Raw genomic sequence first — 17125 nt, 5'->3', positions numbered from 1 at the left:
TAAGTGATATTTTAAAATAACAAATAAATACATAAATAAAATTAATGTCCAGAATAATGGGTCCACAAAAAACTATTTTTTCATAGAATATTTGGCTTATTACTTCTATATTGTGTTCAGTCACTACTGTCTAGTTTAAGGATTAGGTCTATGGTTCTCAAAATTTAGAGTACATCAGAATTACCTGGAGGACTTGTTAAAACACAGCCCTGTCCCCAGAGTTTCTTTTTCAGTAAGTCTGGGATAGGGCCTGAGAATTTGCATTTCTAGTAAGTCCCCAAGGCTGCTGATACTGCTAGTCCATTAGTTACACTCTGAGAACCACTGGATTAGGTTTCCTGTTCATTGGATGTTACAGCTAAATTCTTTCCCCAACTCCACTATAATATAAATGTAATGATTGATTCTGCTTGTTTGTTGTCTTCAAACCAGGTCAGTAGAGTCTTTCTCCTTAAAATCTGTCTCATATCCCTCTATTTCCAGAACACTTTCCTAGTGCAGGCTATCACTATCTCTCACCTGGATTTCTGGAATGGCCTTCAACTGCTTTTTCCCTCACATCACATCACATCTTGCCCATTTTCATTCATTTTTTTTAAATGGCAACTACAAGTATTTTAAGAACAATGCAAATCTGAATCTGTAACTAAGATTTCTTCCTTTGCCTGTCTCCAGTCCCCCGTCACTACCCCCTCCGCAAAAAAAAAAAAAAAAAAAAAAAAAAACCCACAAAGCCAAAACACAATAACATTCCCACTTTCACTCCCCTTCACCTGACTCACTTTATGTTATTGTTAGATCTTAGCTCACATGCCATTTCCTCCAGGAAGCCTGCCTGACCTCCCTGGGATCAGACTAGATGCCATTCTCTGTGTACCGTCAGTGCCTACAGTCACTACATTGAGTGTACCTGCTATCTCACCCATTAGGGTGTGAGCCCCATGAAAGTAGAGCCTATTTGCTGATTGTTGCTGTCCCCCTATTCCTACACATTATAGACAACCAACACGAGGTTTAATGGCCGTGTATACATTTATTTCTGAAGCTATTTACTAAGTCTGATTTTGTAGCCATACAAATTAGCTCTCATAGTGTCTGTGATAAGTACTTCTTCTCAAAAGGATCATAGTAATGTGTGATGTGTGAAGAGGATTCCAGGTATACTGAATAAGTAATTGGGCCATTAGAATAAGGACTAAAACGATTTAAACCCTGTTTAATGCTTTGTTCAACCTAAGCTAGAGATTGTCAAATAATGAGGAAACTCTAGAATTCTTCATTTTAGGCACATAGTCATTGCCAGGAGTAAGAGAAAATTATTCTTTCAGGCTCATAATCCTTTATACTAAGAAGGCCCCACAACTATCTGCGCAAGAGTTGGTTATGTTCACGAAGAATATGGCAGCTGCTGCCACCAAATGTTGCCCACTTAGAGATGAGCAACAATTTGCCTGCATGGAGGACTTGGTAAGTACGTCCATGACTTCATGTTTGCCTGTTCTTGAAGTCCTAATCTCCAGTAATCAATCTCATGTTTTTGGATGCATCTATGATCTCTCAATAGAGCTTAATATTCTTGTCCCCAGAAGAATTTCTTTTAGGCCAGCTCATGCCAACTGTCTTGATTAGCAGCAGAGGTAAGATGGTTACTTCCTTAATGGTGGTGGTGTCAGACTCAATGAGTCTTTGCTTGGATCATACCCCAGGGTCTAATTCTTGGATTTTCAAGCCAACAAAAATGACTTTGTCAAAAACTTCAAAGATAATGCTGATTTTAGACTCAGTCATCCTAATCAAATGTATAGAAAAAAACAAAAACAGACTTCTCATATTTCTCCTTTAAATAACTACCACACTCAGAACATTTCTGACACTAGATGTTTTTCCACACAACGAGCAAATCTCTGTGACACCAGCTGGCTGTCCTACAGTTTAACTCATTCTGACACTATCTACCTGATGATAGTGTCAGATCCCACAGGTTAAGGGCTCAGTCCTATAAGACTGCTCCCATCCCACTTCAGATAACAACTGCAAGTTCAGGTTGCTCCCTATGATTCTGACTAGTCAGCTATAAATCTAAGATTCCCATGACCTCATCCTCAGTTCTGATTAATTTGTTAGAGCAGTTCATAAAACTCAGAGGAACACTTGCTTAAATTTACCAGATAAGTAAAACATATGGTAAAGGAAATAGGTGAACTTCCAAATGAAGGGATACATAAGGTGAGGTCTGGGACCATCCTGAGTACAGAAGCTTCTGTTCCTGCAGAGTTAGGGTGTGTCATTCTCTTAGTATATGGATGGGGTTCACCTACCTGGGAGCTCTCCAACACCCAAACTGTTGGGATTTTATAAAAGCTTCCTTATGTATACATAATCAATTATTAACTCCATTGCCAGCCCCTCTCCCCTCTCTTAAGAATGGGAGGGTGGTGCTGAAAATCCAAGCTTCTGATCATGGCTTGCTGACTGAGGTCAAAAATCAAGTATTTAGCTTTGTGCAGTGGCAGTATCGTAGCCAATGAGGTTTATCCGAGGCGCGATTATTGCTAATTGAAAAATCAAATATTTATATATTCTATTATCTCACATCAAACTCACAAGTGTTAAATTTATTAGAATAACACCAGTGTGTCCATTTACAATGAGAAATGTCTTTCCAATGGCACAATAATTGGGCCTAATAACTAGAGGACACTTCTTCCTGAATCAAAATACTTAGGAAGTTGAATTAGAATATGGTTAGTTGTGCAAATGGAATTAGAAGAAGGGAACGGATAGTCTTAAGGGATATTTCTTCGAGGCTATCCTGAAGAATGAGAAATTATGTCTTCCTCACAACGGAGAACATCCCTCCAGACCCCTGTATGCTCATTTCTCCAAGATGTAGTTTCCAGATCTCTCTCAAGTGGTATTCTTTTAACACTACTGAATTCTTGTTTGGTGACAGATTTCTCTGCCTTATGTTCTTGATAGAACATCTTTCTGCTAAATTTGTCTTTCTTCTGATAAAATAAAATATTTTGATTGCAGATTTTTAAAAAATTTAATCACCTAGCTCTCTCTCCCTTTTATTTTATTATAAATTTTTAAAATCTAGTCATGCCTTCCTTGGGGAACTCTTTCAATTACACTTATGTGTTCCTAAAACCTTATTTTTCTTTCAAAATTTTATTTATTTATTCATGAGAGACACAGAGAGGGAGACAGAGACACAGGCAGAGGGAGAAGCAGGCTACATGCAGAGAGCCCGACGTGGGACTCGATCTCAGGTCTCCAGGATCACGCCCTGGGCTGAAGGTGGTGGTAAACCTCTGAGCCACCCAGGCTGCCCCTAAAACCTTATTTTTAAGTGATCTCTTTGGTACATTTAAAAAGGACAAACTCATACATGAAATGTTGATGCTAACTGGTCTCAATTATTTCATCCCCAAATATATAAATGATCAGGAATTTGGGTAGTCATACTTGGAAAGGCATATAGGCAGGCTTGCAGACAGCATCAGGATAAGAATCAGACACACAAGGAGCAAGGCAAGACGACAGTTCTAGAAGAAGACAAGGAAATGAAAGAGATAAATAGGATCCAAGAATTTCTTACATCATTCATTCATTCATTCATTCATTCATTCATTCAATAAATACTCATCAAGCACCTACCATATGCCAAGTTGTGTGGTGGTTACGTGGTTACAGGTATTCATTAAAGAAATAGAAACAAATTGGATTTGAGCTTTTTAGTTTGAACTCCACTCATCAATTTTACATTTGAGTCAAATTAATAGTACTGTTGACTTGAGGCTTGATTTTAATTTAAAAAGCATAAGAAACTCCTACCTTAAGTCAACACTGGTCTATAAGCTGAACTGGGAAGGAACGTAGAGGTGGAGTCCAAGTGAACTCAGCTTATTGAGAGGAAGAGCGGGGACAAGTCTGGGAACCAGACTGCATCTGACACTCCTACTTTTTCTCAAACAGTGAAATCTAGGCCAAATTAGTAGAAACCAGAATTTGAGAATGCTTAGGAATCTTATTCTCTGTGGAGTAAAAAAAAAAGAAAAAAAAAAAATTACCAAACCTTATGGCTCTTATTTTAATTCTCTTCTGAGAAAGGCAAAACTAACTCTTGGAGCTTTATGCAGAAGACATGAGGCAGAGCCTATCAATGCTGGTGTGGGCCACTGCTGTGATGACTCATATGCCTTCAGGAAGCCATGCTTTGATGATCTGCAAGTTGATGGAACTTACATTTCTCCTCCTTTATCCTGTGACCAAGTCATCAGCCTTAAAGAGAACTTGTGCAAAGCTCAGGAGGAGGAATTCCAAACTGAAAAACAAAAGTAAGGATCTTTGTTTAATTTGTTCATTAATTTGTTCTGCCAACAAGGGAGCCTGTATAGAAAACTGTAAACTGGGCCCAGATATAAGTATTATGTAATGAATGGATCAGTTAATTGTTACATTGAAGGTCAACTAGAATTGAGAATATTCTGCAGTTTTGCAATATGGCTATCGTGGGTTGTTTCCTCAATTAGAACATTTATTGAAGTCTATTGATCAGAAAATATTGACAGAGAAGTATACTAATGTATTTTTCCTAAAATGGGAAATTTGGAACATTTGTAAGTGTGTGTGTATATTACATATACACATATAATGCATATGAAAACATTTATAAATTAGACAATTTTATGAATATGTTATTATTTTGCAAAGTGTTATTCTGATTTGGTTGCTGTTACCAATACTGAAGCCTAGTGGTCAGAAATGTTGCCAGTAGAATACAATGTCCAGACATTTAAGCAGTTTCCCAATATGCAATCTATGTGAAAAGGGCTTCTGGATGAAGTCAGTAATGGAGTGTGTAGATTGACTGGAGAGTCTGTTGACCTGGGCCAGCCTCAACCATTCTCAGCTGGGCTTGCTCAAGAGTCAGCTGCTAAGTCAGCTGGGAGCTGGTTGGCCTAAGATGGCCTTGTCTAGGATGCTTTGTCTCTGCTGCACACCATCTTTTTTCCCCCAGCAGGCTAACCCAGGCTTCTTCACGATAGCTGGGAGAAGGTGGATGTGTGGAGGTCTCTTGAGGCCCATGTTTGAGACCGTGCATGTAAGGTAGGATAGGGCCAGCCCAGATTAAAGGGGTATAGGAAAAGACTTCATTTCTTGATAGGAAGAGTTGGAAAGTCACATTGTAAAGGTCATGAATACAGAGAAAGATGGATAATGGGTCTATTTTTTATAATCAATCTGCCACATGTGGATCATTAAAGCAGTTGTCAAAACTACAGAAAATTATAAATGGTGGAAAGAGAGGTAATTAACTGGGTCTGAAGTCATCAGAATTGAGGGAGAATAAGACTCTCTCCATGTGGCAGGAATAAGTAGGGATGAAAAATGTTAGAGTTTGATAATATGTACTCAAAGGAGCTATGGCTTTTTAAAAGAGGATGCAGAGGGCAGCCCCGGTGGCACAGCAGTTTGGCGCCGCCTGCATCCTGGGGTGTGATCCTGGAGACCCGGAATCGAGTCCCACATTGGGCTCCCTGCATGGAGCCTGCTTCTCCCTCTGCCTGTGTCTCTGCCTCTCTCTCTGTGTGTCTATGAATAAATAAATAAAATCTTTAAAAAAATAAAAAATAAAAAAAAATAAAAGAGGATGCAGAGAAGAGAAGCTGGAAGCAGTAGGAGACTTAGATACTAAGGTAAGTGGAGTTCAAGCAAAAAGAGCTCCTCTTGGAAGGTCCTGGAGGAAGCTGTGTCCTCTGGGGAGCCTCATGTTTTCATGTAGAGCAAGACGGAGGAAGAGAAGCTTCAGAAGAGAAGCTGTGGATATAGGGACGTTTTCTTGAGAAAGGCTCTAGTTACAAAAGAGACAGAGGATCAGGAGAGCAGTAGATGGGTCAGATTAGGAATGTACAAATGTCAGTATGATGACAGATGACCTGAGAGGCTCAGATTTCAGACTGACTGGGGCTGAGGTGACTGAGGCATCAGGGGCTTGGCTTTAGAAGTAGCAAATCAGCACACCCAACTGTAGGCAGCTGATTTGCCCTTTGCCACTGAGAGCATGAGGTGATTAAGATCTCACAGATGGTTGGCCTTTTTCCCAATTCTCTCCACTCCTGCATAGATGGAGTGAACGGAACACTTATTGTCAGGTCTTAGAAAAGAGACTACTTGTTTGCTGCTGCAGACCTAAGGACCGCCTTTCTTAGTGGCATCAAATCACCCATCTTTTTATCCCTATTCTGCTCCTGAGCTTGGAGCCAAGATACTCCCGTGGTCCAGGCATTTTCCCCTGGAATGAATTCTGCTTCTGGTGAATATGATGTTAGAGGCCCCATTTGGAGTTGACCAAAGGTGACTGTTCTAGGAAAAGCCAAAGGGTTAAATTTGGTTTTCCCTGAATCAGCAGCATGCATTGAAAGCACTCCAACCCCCAATGGTGGGGTGATTCCTTATAGTGCCCCTGAGCCTGTCCTTAGGAGAAAGCAAGTGAGCTCTAGTCCTCATTGTTCCTTCTCCCCCAGGATCGTTAGAATTGGTAGCCTACTATATTTCTAATTAATTTATTTACTCTACAATATCCACTTGCAGGATCTAAATATTACTCATCCAACAATATCATCTTTCCAAATGAGGCAAAGTTTTTGTTGCCTCTGGAACATCCATTTACTCGTGGGCAGCAAGCACAGGCTGTTGCTTGCTCTGTTTTATCATAGCACTTGCAATTCTTAAGCCAACTGACCCTTGGAATCCTTTCTGCAGTCCCAAGGTGAGCCAACCACAAACTAGATTTTGACACTTCCCAATAAACACCCAAAGACCATTGTTAACATTTAGCTAGCCATTCTTTCGTTAGCTCAGGCTTAATGTGAGAACATAGGAAAATGAGGTCTCTGTCACTTCTGTTGTGCAGGTTTGCTTTCTCTTGAGGAAGTTCTCCAGGCATAGGTAGGTACTGCTCTATATATGGCAACTCACCAAATACCACAAATTTATGAGGTAGATAACATTATATGCCATTTTAATTGTAAGGAAACCAAGGCTCAGAAGGCAAGAAGACTTGGTATTAGATCACACAACAGGTAAATAGGTCGTTGAGGTAGAATTTTCACCCAAGCTACCTGGCTCAAGGCACATACGCTTTAACTATCAACATATAGCTTCTAGTGTGCCCTAATCAAGGGCTTATAATATTGGTTATAATTTTTAAAACACTGAGTTCTTGGGGCACTTGGGGTCTCAGTAGGTTAAGTGTCCATCTCTTGATTTCAACTCAGGTCATGATCTCAGGCTTGTGAGATCAAGCCCTCAGTAGGGCTCTGTGCTGAGTGTGGAGCCTGCTTAAGATTCTCTCTCCCTCTCCTGCCCCTCCCCTCCTGTTCACATGCATTGGCTCTCTCTCTCTCCCTCTCAAAACAAACAAACAAACAAACAAACAAACAAACAAACAAACAAAAACACTGAGCCCCTAGCTAAGGGCTGAAAATAAAAAGCATGAAATATTAGGAATTATCCTTGTCCTAGTGAATTCACTATATTCTCTGTATGGAGAAAGCAGTAGCATAGAGACAGTTAATGTAGACATTTCTGGAATATTCTGGGAGAATCCATATTGGGAGTCAAGGGCCAAACTGGAAAAAAAAAAAATCCCTGTTACTTCCTGGGATAGTGGCCAGGGGTCTCTACCACTTTCATCCATTTGTAATTCGGGCTGACTTTCACAGCATAAACGCAAAGACAAGCAAAGAAAGAAAACAGTGAAGGGGCTTCTGGAAGAAAAAGAAAACTTCAGCAAGTTAGAAAAGAAGGTAGAAGTTGAGATCATGTAAAAAGACAGAGACAATCAAAAGGAAACGGGAAGTGCAAAGCAAAATGATTAAAAATCCAATAAAAAATATTGAGTGGAAATGTGAAGACTTTTCTCTCTCTTTATGTACTTTAGACTAGAATAAAGACTAGAATGACTAGAATGTACTTTAAACGAAAGGTGGGTAAATGTAATGAAAATAAAAGATTAATATCATAGAAATGAAAAACTGAAAACAAGTTGATGGTTTTGAATTGAAAATGGGATTTAAGTTTTAAAAAGGTAAATTAAAATTTTTAAGCTATAAAATAGAATTAAGAGAACTATTTTTAAATAACAGCAGTCAGGTTGGTAGGCAGAGAGATCAGGGTGGTGGAAGGAGGAAGTGGGCAGGGGAGGTAAATCACCTGCAAGCAGATCACAAGTGTTTGACAGTTTTTTGGGGAGGAAGTCAAGCTTCTAAGTGGCAGAGACCCCAGTTGCAGAAATGACTGTCTTTATATCTGGAGTTCCAAGGAGAGATAACATGGCATCCTGATACCCCAGCTCTGAATCTCGCTTCCAGATCATCTGTTTTCTCATAATGGGAAGTGCCTATTTTCACTTGCCTATTCCAGTACAATTGGGGTCTCCTGGTTTAAATAAGCAGCTGCTCACTGATGTTCTGGAAACCCAGCAGTCTTGCTTGTCTTCCCCCTCCTGGTCCCTCTGGGGAAGTGCATTTGGCCACCAGCCCACCCAGCAGGGGGAAAAGGAGAGCAGAGTGATTCAGTGTGACTGAGGTATAAGTGAGTGAAGGGAGAGACACTTTTGGGGTGGGCCTAGAGGGTTTGGGAGAGGCCAAGCCATGAAGGCATTTGGACCCCACTTATAAGTGAGAAAAGAGGAGACTATAGACAGGGGAGCTTTCCTGCCTCTCCCATTAGGTTTCTCTATTACTGTTGAATCTACAGCTCAAATCCTTAGGGAAATTGTAAAGATGCTCATCAATTATTGACTGAATGAGTAAATAAATAAGTAGGAGAAAAGCTGTGACAAGGTACTATTTATTGTGGGAGACAGAGAAGAAGGAGACTGTGGTTGGAAGCAACTGACAATTTGAAATGGAAGCAACTTGTGTCATTATTTTATTTTTAATATTTATTTATTCATGAGAGAGAGGAGAGAGAACGAGAGAGAGAGAGAGGCAGAGACACAGGCAGAGGGAGAAGCAGGCTCCATGCAGGGAGCCCCATGAGGGACTCCATCCCTGGACCTCAGGATCACGTCCTGGGCCAAAGGCAGGCGCTCAACTGCTGACCACCCAGGTGTCCCAAGTTGTGTCATTATTAACTATTCATCATTACTGTTATCTTTGCCATTATTTGTTGCCTTAAGAATGCCAATTACTATACTCTCAATCTTTTAATATCTTATTTTTGGTCCTTACAAATACCTTGCAATGTAGGTGTTCACATTTTCTTTTCATAGATAAAGGTCAGAGAGGTTAAGTACCTTCTCCACCCTCACACTAACTCATTGAACCAAAGTAAGTTTGACTTCAAAATTTGTGCCCTTTTTATGACATTAGAAGGAAAGAAAAGTCCAAATTTTGTGGTAGTAAACTCTGTCCCCTTCCCATGTCAGCTCCTGCCCTTTCAGTGCTGAATCCCCGAAGCCAGACCATAAAAAGCCCCAAACGCATGTTTGGAAACAGGGTATTCCCACAGGGTAGGTTACCCATGACAGTTTCTATTGCCTGGGACTTAAGCAATCCTATGCTTTCATGGATTGGACAGTGAATTTCAGCATCAGGAGTCATATTGTTTTTGTAGGAAAATATTTTCTAAGATAAAATTTGCCAAATTCCAATGGGAAATAGCCTGTGTTTCTCACTTTTACTAATTAGTCTCTTAAAGACAGATAATTATTATTCAAATATAGTAGGGACTGGTTTGATGATATATATAACCATACAGACTTAAATTACATAGAGACACTTAAAAACAAGTGCAGCATTTTTTTTCAAGTGGGATCAAGTTTATGTCTAATCAGAAGATTAAATATGTACAGAACAGTTGAAAAGAAAAAGTAATCCTTATACTATTCTATTTCCTTTTAAAACATCAATTTATGTTATCATTAAAGTAATGCATGATCATTGCAGAAAATTGAGAATATAAAGAAGAGAGAAGAAAATCATGACCCTTTTACTCCAACACTGCAGAGGTGCCCATTATAAACATCGGTGTAGTTGTCACATACGTATATGATGTCACATGTGTATACAAGCACAATGTCACATACCTGTCCACATGTATACGATGCCATGTCACATATGTATACCAGTGCACACTCCCACAGTTGCCCTTTGTCTGTTAGTCAATGGTTCTAATATTTAATAATACTATTTTTGCACGGTCTTGTGACTACCTGCTTATGCAAAAATTTCAGTTCCAGCAATTATCCCTAGAGTCCTTAGGGGAGAGCTTATGAAACTCCCTTCACCCTCTGTAATTCCCCAAGCTGCTTTCCCTGGCACCACTCCTGGGCCGCTGGGAACACTCATGCCCTCCAGGTGCTGTTCTCTCCTGCTCAGCTGCAGACTGGATCCCTTGAAATGACAAGGCTGCATTATGTTTTGTCCTAAAAAGGAAATAGTCCCTTTCCCCTGACCCCAAGATCATACACTTTCAGGGGGTATTAGGGCAGTGCAGTTTGTGTGTGTCTCCATGGTTGGCAGGACTCAAGTGAAAGTTCTCTTTCGGCAATTTTTCTAAGTCATCCTGATCCTATATAACTCAGAAATGAGTCTAATGAAGGCTCAGTTGGGGAACCAAGGAGTCATTCTTGTCTTCCGCTGACCTTTCTTATCAGATGGAAGTCCGTGAGGCTGATTTCTGTATCAGGAGGAGTCCTCCAGAGTGGTTCCCAATCCTCAGGCATTCTAGGAGGAAGACTGACCTCACTGGTTTGCTATATACGCCCAGAACTATAATATTCCCAGGAGGTCTGAAATCACCATTACTAATGTAAAATGGAGATGACATAGAGCCTTATTAAAAAGGTAAAAGACAGTATTACATGGCATAATATTTATAAATTCTCAGCACATTGCCTGGATCACAGTAAATATCAGTACACTCAAATGATGTTGGCTTTTGCCATTATTTTTTAATATAGCTTTTAAAAATTATAATGTATACATTTTGGTCACCAATTTTTCTTCAAAATCACATTTAATGGCAATGTAATATTCCACCATCTGGGTACCATAATGAATTTAGCCATTCCTAATTATTGGGCGTGAAAATTGTTTTCAATCTCTGCCCATTATACATTGTGACAATGAGCATTTTTGCACATGAGTCTTTGTTCCCATATCTGATTTTCTCTCCTATATTCCTAGGACATAAAATTAGAGGCAAACATGGAGGCAGTTAAAATCTCTTTGCTTCTTTCAGCTCTGTCTGGCAGCCAAGGGGCAGCAATTATGTGTTCTTCAAACCAGCCCTCTTTTTGAGGCAGTTTCTGAAAAGAAATCATTAGCTTGTGCTTTCCTAATATTTTTAGTCATTCTGTTGTTTAGCTTTGTCTATCCTCAAGGCAGCGTAGGGGTGTGAGCATTGCGGGTGGTGGGAGAGGGTAGAGTTGAAATGGCAAGTTCAAAGAGGCATGTCCAGTGGGCTACCATGTGAAGTTGGACGTTTTGTTTTGTTGTTTAGCGGGATCACCATGCTGTAGACAACGGGGTGTGGCTGTTTTTTAGGTTCTGAGGCGCTGCCTCATTGGGCAAGGCTCCAGAGCTTCAGAGGGCCCAGTGTGCTTCACCCATGACTCCAGGTCGCTCCCATGCCTGCCTTCCCTACGGGTGACCATGATCTCTGCGGCCACGTGCCTGAGCTGATGCCACCTATATGTTGAGGACTTTGCTGTTGGCCATTTATGGGCAGCAAAAGGTGGTGTCATCTTAGTCCAGAAGTCAAATGACTCAGAAAGTGGCTCGGGCCAGCTGCCCACATTGAGACAGCCAGGAGCAGAGGAGGGCGTGTCTGCTGCGGAGAGTGACACTGACCCCAGGGCATACCTTCTCCCTCAGTGGCTGGTCCCTCTTCTCTATCTTCGCTTGCCGATGGCAACTGGACACAAACTGCGCCTGCCACAGGGGCAGCCCACCCCAGACAAGCAGAGGTTTGGAGTGTTCTGTCTCGAGATATAATACATTTATAACATTATATTTCTATAATATCCTTCATTTTGCTTCTCTGCGGGCAAAGCCTAAAATATTTACTGTCTGTAATTTTACTGGACCTCTGGTTTAAATTGTCATAGAAGACTACTTAGGGGATCCCTGGATGGCTCAGCGGTTTAGCACCTGCCTTGGGCTCAGGGTGTGATCCTGGGGTCCCAGGATTGAGTCCCACATCGGGCTCCCTGCATGGAGCCTGCTTCTCCCTCTGCCTTTCTCTCTCTCTGTGTGTCTCTCATGAATAAATAAATAAAATCTTAAAAAAAAAAAAAAGAAGTAACTACTTAGAGCCTTGACATATTTTATTTTACACCCATTCAAGGTGGAAATAAGGCCACTGGGTATTATCAATGTGACTTGAAAATGAAGAATATGCAAAGGTTTTTGGTTGAACAGTAAAATGCTGATTAATGTATTGGTTAAATCTGTCTTGGTCTAAACAGTAAAGAGAGAGAGAGAAGATAACACTGGAAGATTTGGAATACTATTTTTTTTAAGATTTTATTTATTTATTCATGAGAGACACATAGAGAGGCAGAGACACAGGCAGAGGGAGAAGCAGGCCCCATGCAGGGAGCCCAATGTGGGACTCGATCCTGGGACTCCAGGATCATGCCCTGGGCCAAAGGCAGGCGCTAAACTGCTGAGCCACCCGGGGATCCCCAGGAATACTATATTATTAATTAGAGAGACAGAAACCAGGTCACATTTTTGAATATTCAAAGTGGTTGAAACTACAGTTCTGGGGGAAACTCTTCGGTGAAAGAAATCAGAGATGATGATGCTCAAGCCATTATAGTTTCAAGTTAGTTTATTGACCTATCATTAATAACGCCTGTAGGACCCTCAACTTCCAGGTGTGTTATACTTGTAATATTTATTTGGAAGTCAGTTGTTCAGAATAAATGTTCATAACAAATTATTAAAGAAAATCTATTTAATTTACTGTATAATTTATCTATCATCCAATGCAATAAAAATAGAAAACAAGAATATTTACCCTAGTAATAATTGTATAAAATAATTAAATTTAATATATGAATTATGTAAAAGAGATGTGCTGGAATTAAAGTATGTTGGATAAAACACGGAGATGGAGATGGGCAGTGTGAAATCTGGGGACACATCATGGCATTTTCAGGGCTTCCCAGCTGCAGAGTGGGAGCAACCAGGAGGCATGGGTGGTGTCCAGCTTTAAATCAGTAAGGCAGGTGTGCAAGGTGGCCTTCTAGACTCAGGGACTATTTGTGTTTCTGCCATTCCTTTCTGATTCAGGCTCCTCAGCAATCTCGTGAAGCAGAAACCATACGCGACAGAGATGCAGTTCCAATCAATTATTGCAGATTTTGCCCACCTGGTGGAGAAGTGCTGCCAAGCAGAGACAAGTGAAATGTGTTTCCGAGAAGAGGTATGGTATCTCTGTTTCCTTCTCTGTTCTCTCAGGGTACTTAGGATATACTGAAATTAAAAAACCAATACGTTCTCCATTCCCATTGTGAGTGAATGAGAAGAAAATCATAGTCTGGATGGCTTGGTGGAATCAATTATATTTGGGTTTCAGATATGTTAATATTTGTGTTTAGTTGAGGAAAATAGCAGGGTTTGACACAGATAGAGATGAATACCAGAGTCATAACACCAGATGGAGTGGAGATGTACAGGATTGGGGTGCAAGGAGGAAGGATGAACCGAAGACTTTGGTAATTGTAGAGAAATGGTGTCCTTGGAAATGTAATGAAATTTTAAAGAAATAACAGTTTAAAAACCTTTGGGAAAACGGTAGTTTTGTTCTAGAAATGTATGGGGTCACAATTAGGAATAGTCATCGAATGTAGTGGGGCTTAATGAAGGGACCAGTGAAAAGGGTCTTATTTCCTCAGTGGCCAAAAGATCATTAGAACAGGGCTGAAAAAAAAAAAAAAAAAAGAACGGGGATTGAAGAACATAGAGAGGAAAGAGCAATGAAGAGTATCTATCTATGCTCACCCACCACACTGACTACCCACAGATTGTTTTCTGTAATTAATTTAATTGCATATAGCTGACAAGTAAGTGATTTCATTTTAAGTTGTAGGACTTCAATTCCTAAGAATATCATGATAGGACTTGGCACAGAAAATTCATGTAAATTCACAGAGGGACCCCAGGACGAACTGCTCTCCCAGAGACATGACCTAAAGAGCAGAAACTCAGATATAGTAGATTATAGTATCTGAGTAGAGGAATGCAAAAATGTAGTTAAGAAAAAAAATAATAAAGCAGCCTTTATAGAGGAAAGTGGCTGGGGATGGTTTGGACCAGGGTTAAGTCTAGTAGTGGCCCAGGGAAATGTTTTCACAGGAAATAATTTTCATGAATGCCTTAATTACCTTCATGGCTCTTTTTTACCTATTTAGCTAAACTTTACATGTGTTTATGTTAAAAATCATACACCTGTAGTCTAGTCAAGGTTAGGCAAACTGCAGCCCTCAGGCTACTGGACTCTACTTCCTGTTTATATAAATAAGGTTGCATTGACATACAGTCATGCCCATTTATTTGCATATTGTCTACTGCCGCCTTTCTGTCCACAACAGCTGAATTAAGTAATTGCCAAACTGAATGGCTGTGACAGGGACTGTATTGAACTGCAAAGCCCCAAATGACTCTCAGGCTGCTTACAGAAAAATTTTACTGATTCCCAGACTAGCTGATACACAATCAAAGTAATCACTTATGCTAGAGTCTAGTTATTTATTTTAAAGCCTTCTTGCTTTTTTGTAAAGCATTCAGAAAACATGTCTCCACCTGGGTAACAACCCCGTAGCCACATAGATCAACACTTTGAAGAAGGGCCTGTGCTTATATCTTGCTCCTGAATAAGAATACTACTTGCTCAAAATATTATTGGTGAACAGCGTGACAGGAAGATTTCTGTGTCCTTTTTTCCCATGCTTTTTACCTAACAGCAATCTTCAACTTAGTGGTTGAAAAGCCCAACTATCTTCCCCTTCCTTCCCCTTCCTTCTCTGTTTTCTTTTAGGATTTCTCCCCCAAATTAAAGGAGAAAATAGAATGTCTCTGGAGGGGCATTGTGGGTGGCTCAGTGGTTGAGCGTCTGCCTTTGGCTCTGGTCTTGATCCTGGGGTCCTGGGATGGAGTCCTGCATCAGGCTCCCGGCAGGGAGCCTTCTCCCTCTGCCTGTGTCTCTGCCTTTCTCTGTGTGTCTCTCATGAATAAATAAGTAAAATCTTAAAAAGAAGAAGAAGCAGCTCTCTGAAGAATGTATCATGTTAATTAAAATTTGCCAGAATTAATTACAGATAATAAAAATGCTTATTATCTGTAATTATACATTATCTCTAAAGTTTGGTCAAGTTTTCCCTTGTATGCTTATTCTAAGGCAGTGTTTCTGAAATTATAGTGTGCATCAGAATCAATTCCAGAGCTTATTAAAACAAATTCAGAATTTCCCACCTACAATTTCACCACTTGAATCAGTAATTCTGGGGTGGGGTCTGATAATTTGCACTTCTAACAAGTTCCTAGGTGCTGCTGATGCTGGCTGGTTTGAGGGCCACTTTAAGAATCACATTGCTAAGGTGCAAGCGGCTAATCATAAACTCTTCCCCAATTCCCTCCTCATATTTTCATAGGCCCAACTCTCAGTGTGAAGCTGGTACCAAAGATGGCAGCAGAAATAATGAAACAATTGGAAAATAACATTTATGAAAGAAAGGGAAAGAATTTGAAGGTATTGAATATAAAGATAAGACTAGAATATTTAAAAAATAATCTTATAGTGTAGCAAAAAATGTGGGAATAGATGATCAAACTATTTTAGAATCTTATCGTCAAGAATTCTTGTCTTTGTGCTTCTGTTTATGAAAGGAATCTAGGTTTGACTATAGTGCAAAGGAATACCTAGATACCCCAGGAACCCCCATGCAACCAAGACCCCAGAAGTGAAAAGACTCAGTCAATTGGCAGTCTGGGCATGTTCCAAGTTAGCTATAAAAGACTAACTGCTCCAGGGACCTACAGGCATTTTCTTTGTTTTTGTTTCTGAGATTATAATAGTCAGTTACGTGAACCTGTTCTGCCTATTAAAAGAGAAAGTGGGCAAAAAAAAAAAAAAAAAAAGAAAGAAAGTGGGCAGGTTTGAAGACTGCCTTTCCTGTTTTGGCTATTGGGAGGATAAAGCATTTTAGACAAGATGGAAAACATATTTTGAGAAGCAAGCCAAATTCTAAGGAGAAAAAGGGTGAACTAAAGTCAATGTTGGAATGCTGGCAAGAGTAAAACCGAAATATATAAAAGGAGAAAAAAAAGAAGAAACTCAGCTATACAGGGTGAATTCGGATCATCCAAAGAAGAAGCATCTCACATTTCATGAAATAATAACACGAACTGTAGACATCAGCAGGTTCAAGGAGAAAATTCAGGTCCGAGGAGAAATTCTCTTTGCCAGGTCAGTGGGAACGATAATTATAGCCTGTGATATTTCTCTATCAGCCAATAGAATATAATACAGAAGAAATTAAACATGAATTAGCAGAAATGTGTGCAGGTTGAAACAATGCTTTGAAAATAATACATGAAATTTAGCAATGGAAAAAAAAAAGCAAGGTTCTACTTTTAGACATGATTTAACACAGGTTCATGTGAAAAGATCTGCTGGTTAAATAGCCTGAACTTAACAACTTGATGGGTCTACTGACCCAGAGCTACTGCAATCTTGGATGTGTTTCCAAAGAAAAAGACAAAGATCAGATTAAGCAACGTGGTAACCCCAACCTATGTAAATCAGGTCATTCTTAGTTACTATGTTCAGTTTCTTATAACACATTACACAAGCTTTGAAAATTATAGAAGTAATACATGAATATGGTAAAAGCTCAAGCAGAACAGCAGGGTACGTTTCCCATTCCCAAAAGGTAACCAATTTTAAGTTTTCACTTTTAGTTCTCCTAGTGATTACCATCATTGTTTTATTTATTTTTTATTTAAAAAATATTTTATTTATTGATTTGAAGGAGCAAGAATGAGAGAGAGAGTATGAGCAGGGCAGAGAGGCAGAGGGAGAGGGAGAAACAGATGCC

The 17125-nt window shown here is 39.9% G+C and overlaps 1 protein-coding gene and 1 non-coding gene across 3 annotated transcripts in view; both read left to right on the top strand.

Annotated features, from left to right (window-relative positions):
* LOC112909244 (alpha-fetoprotein-like) overlaps positions 1–17125 on the top strand; it is a 53859-nt gene that overhangs the window by 27735 nt on the left and 8999 nt on the right. For both annotated transcript variants that reach the window (XM_025985106.2, XM_072748793.1), the window contains exons 11-13: positions 1329–1467; positions 4117–4343; positions 13320–13452. In XM_025985106.2, the coding sequence (XP_025840891.2) occupies positions 1329–1467; positions 4117–4343; positions 13320–13452 (499 nt within the window). The remainder of the gene's footprint in view (positions 1–1328; positions 1468–4116; positions 4344–13319; positions 13453–17125) is intronic.
* Positions 2496–2638, top strand: LOC112909254 (U4 spliceosomal RNA). Its single transcript, XR_003233083.2, has one exon. It is a non-coding gene; the product is annotated as a U4 spliceosomal RNA (small nuclear RNA).

Source organism: Vulpes vulpes, chromosome 2, assembly GCF_048418805.1.
Source record: "Vulpes vulpes isolate BD-2025 chromosome 2, VulVul3, whole genome shotgun sequence".
Lineage (NCBI taxonomy): Eukaryota > Metazoa > Chordata > Mammalia > Carnivora > Canidae > Vulpes > Vulpes vulpes.
Note: the sequence above shows the minus strand (reverse complement) of the source record. Positions and strands in the feature narration are given on the sequence as shown.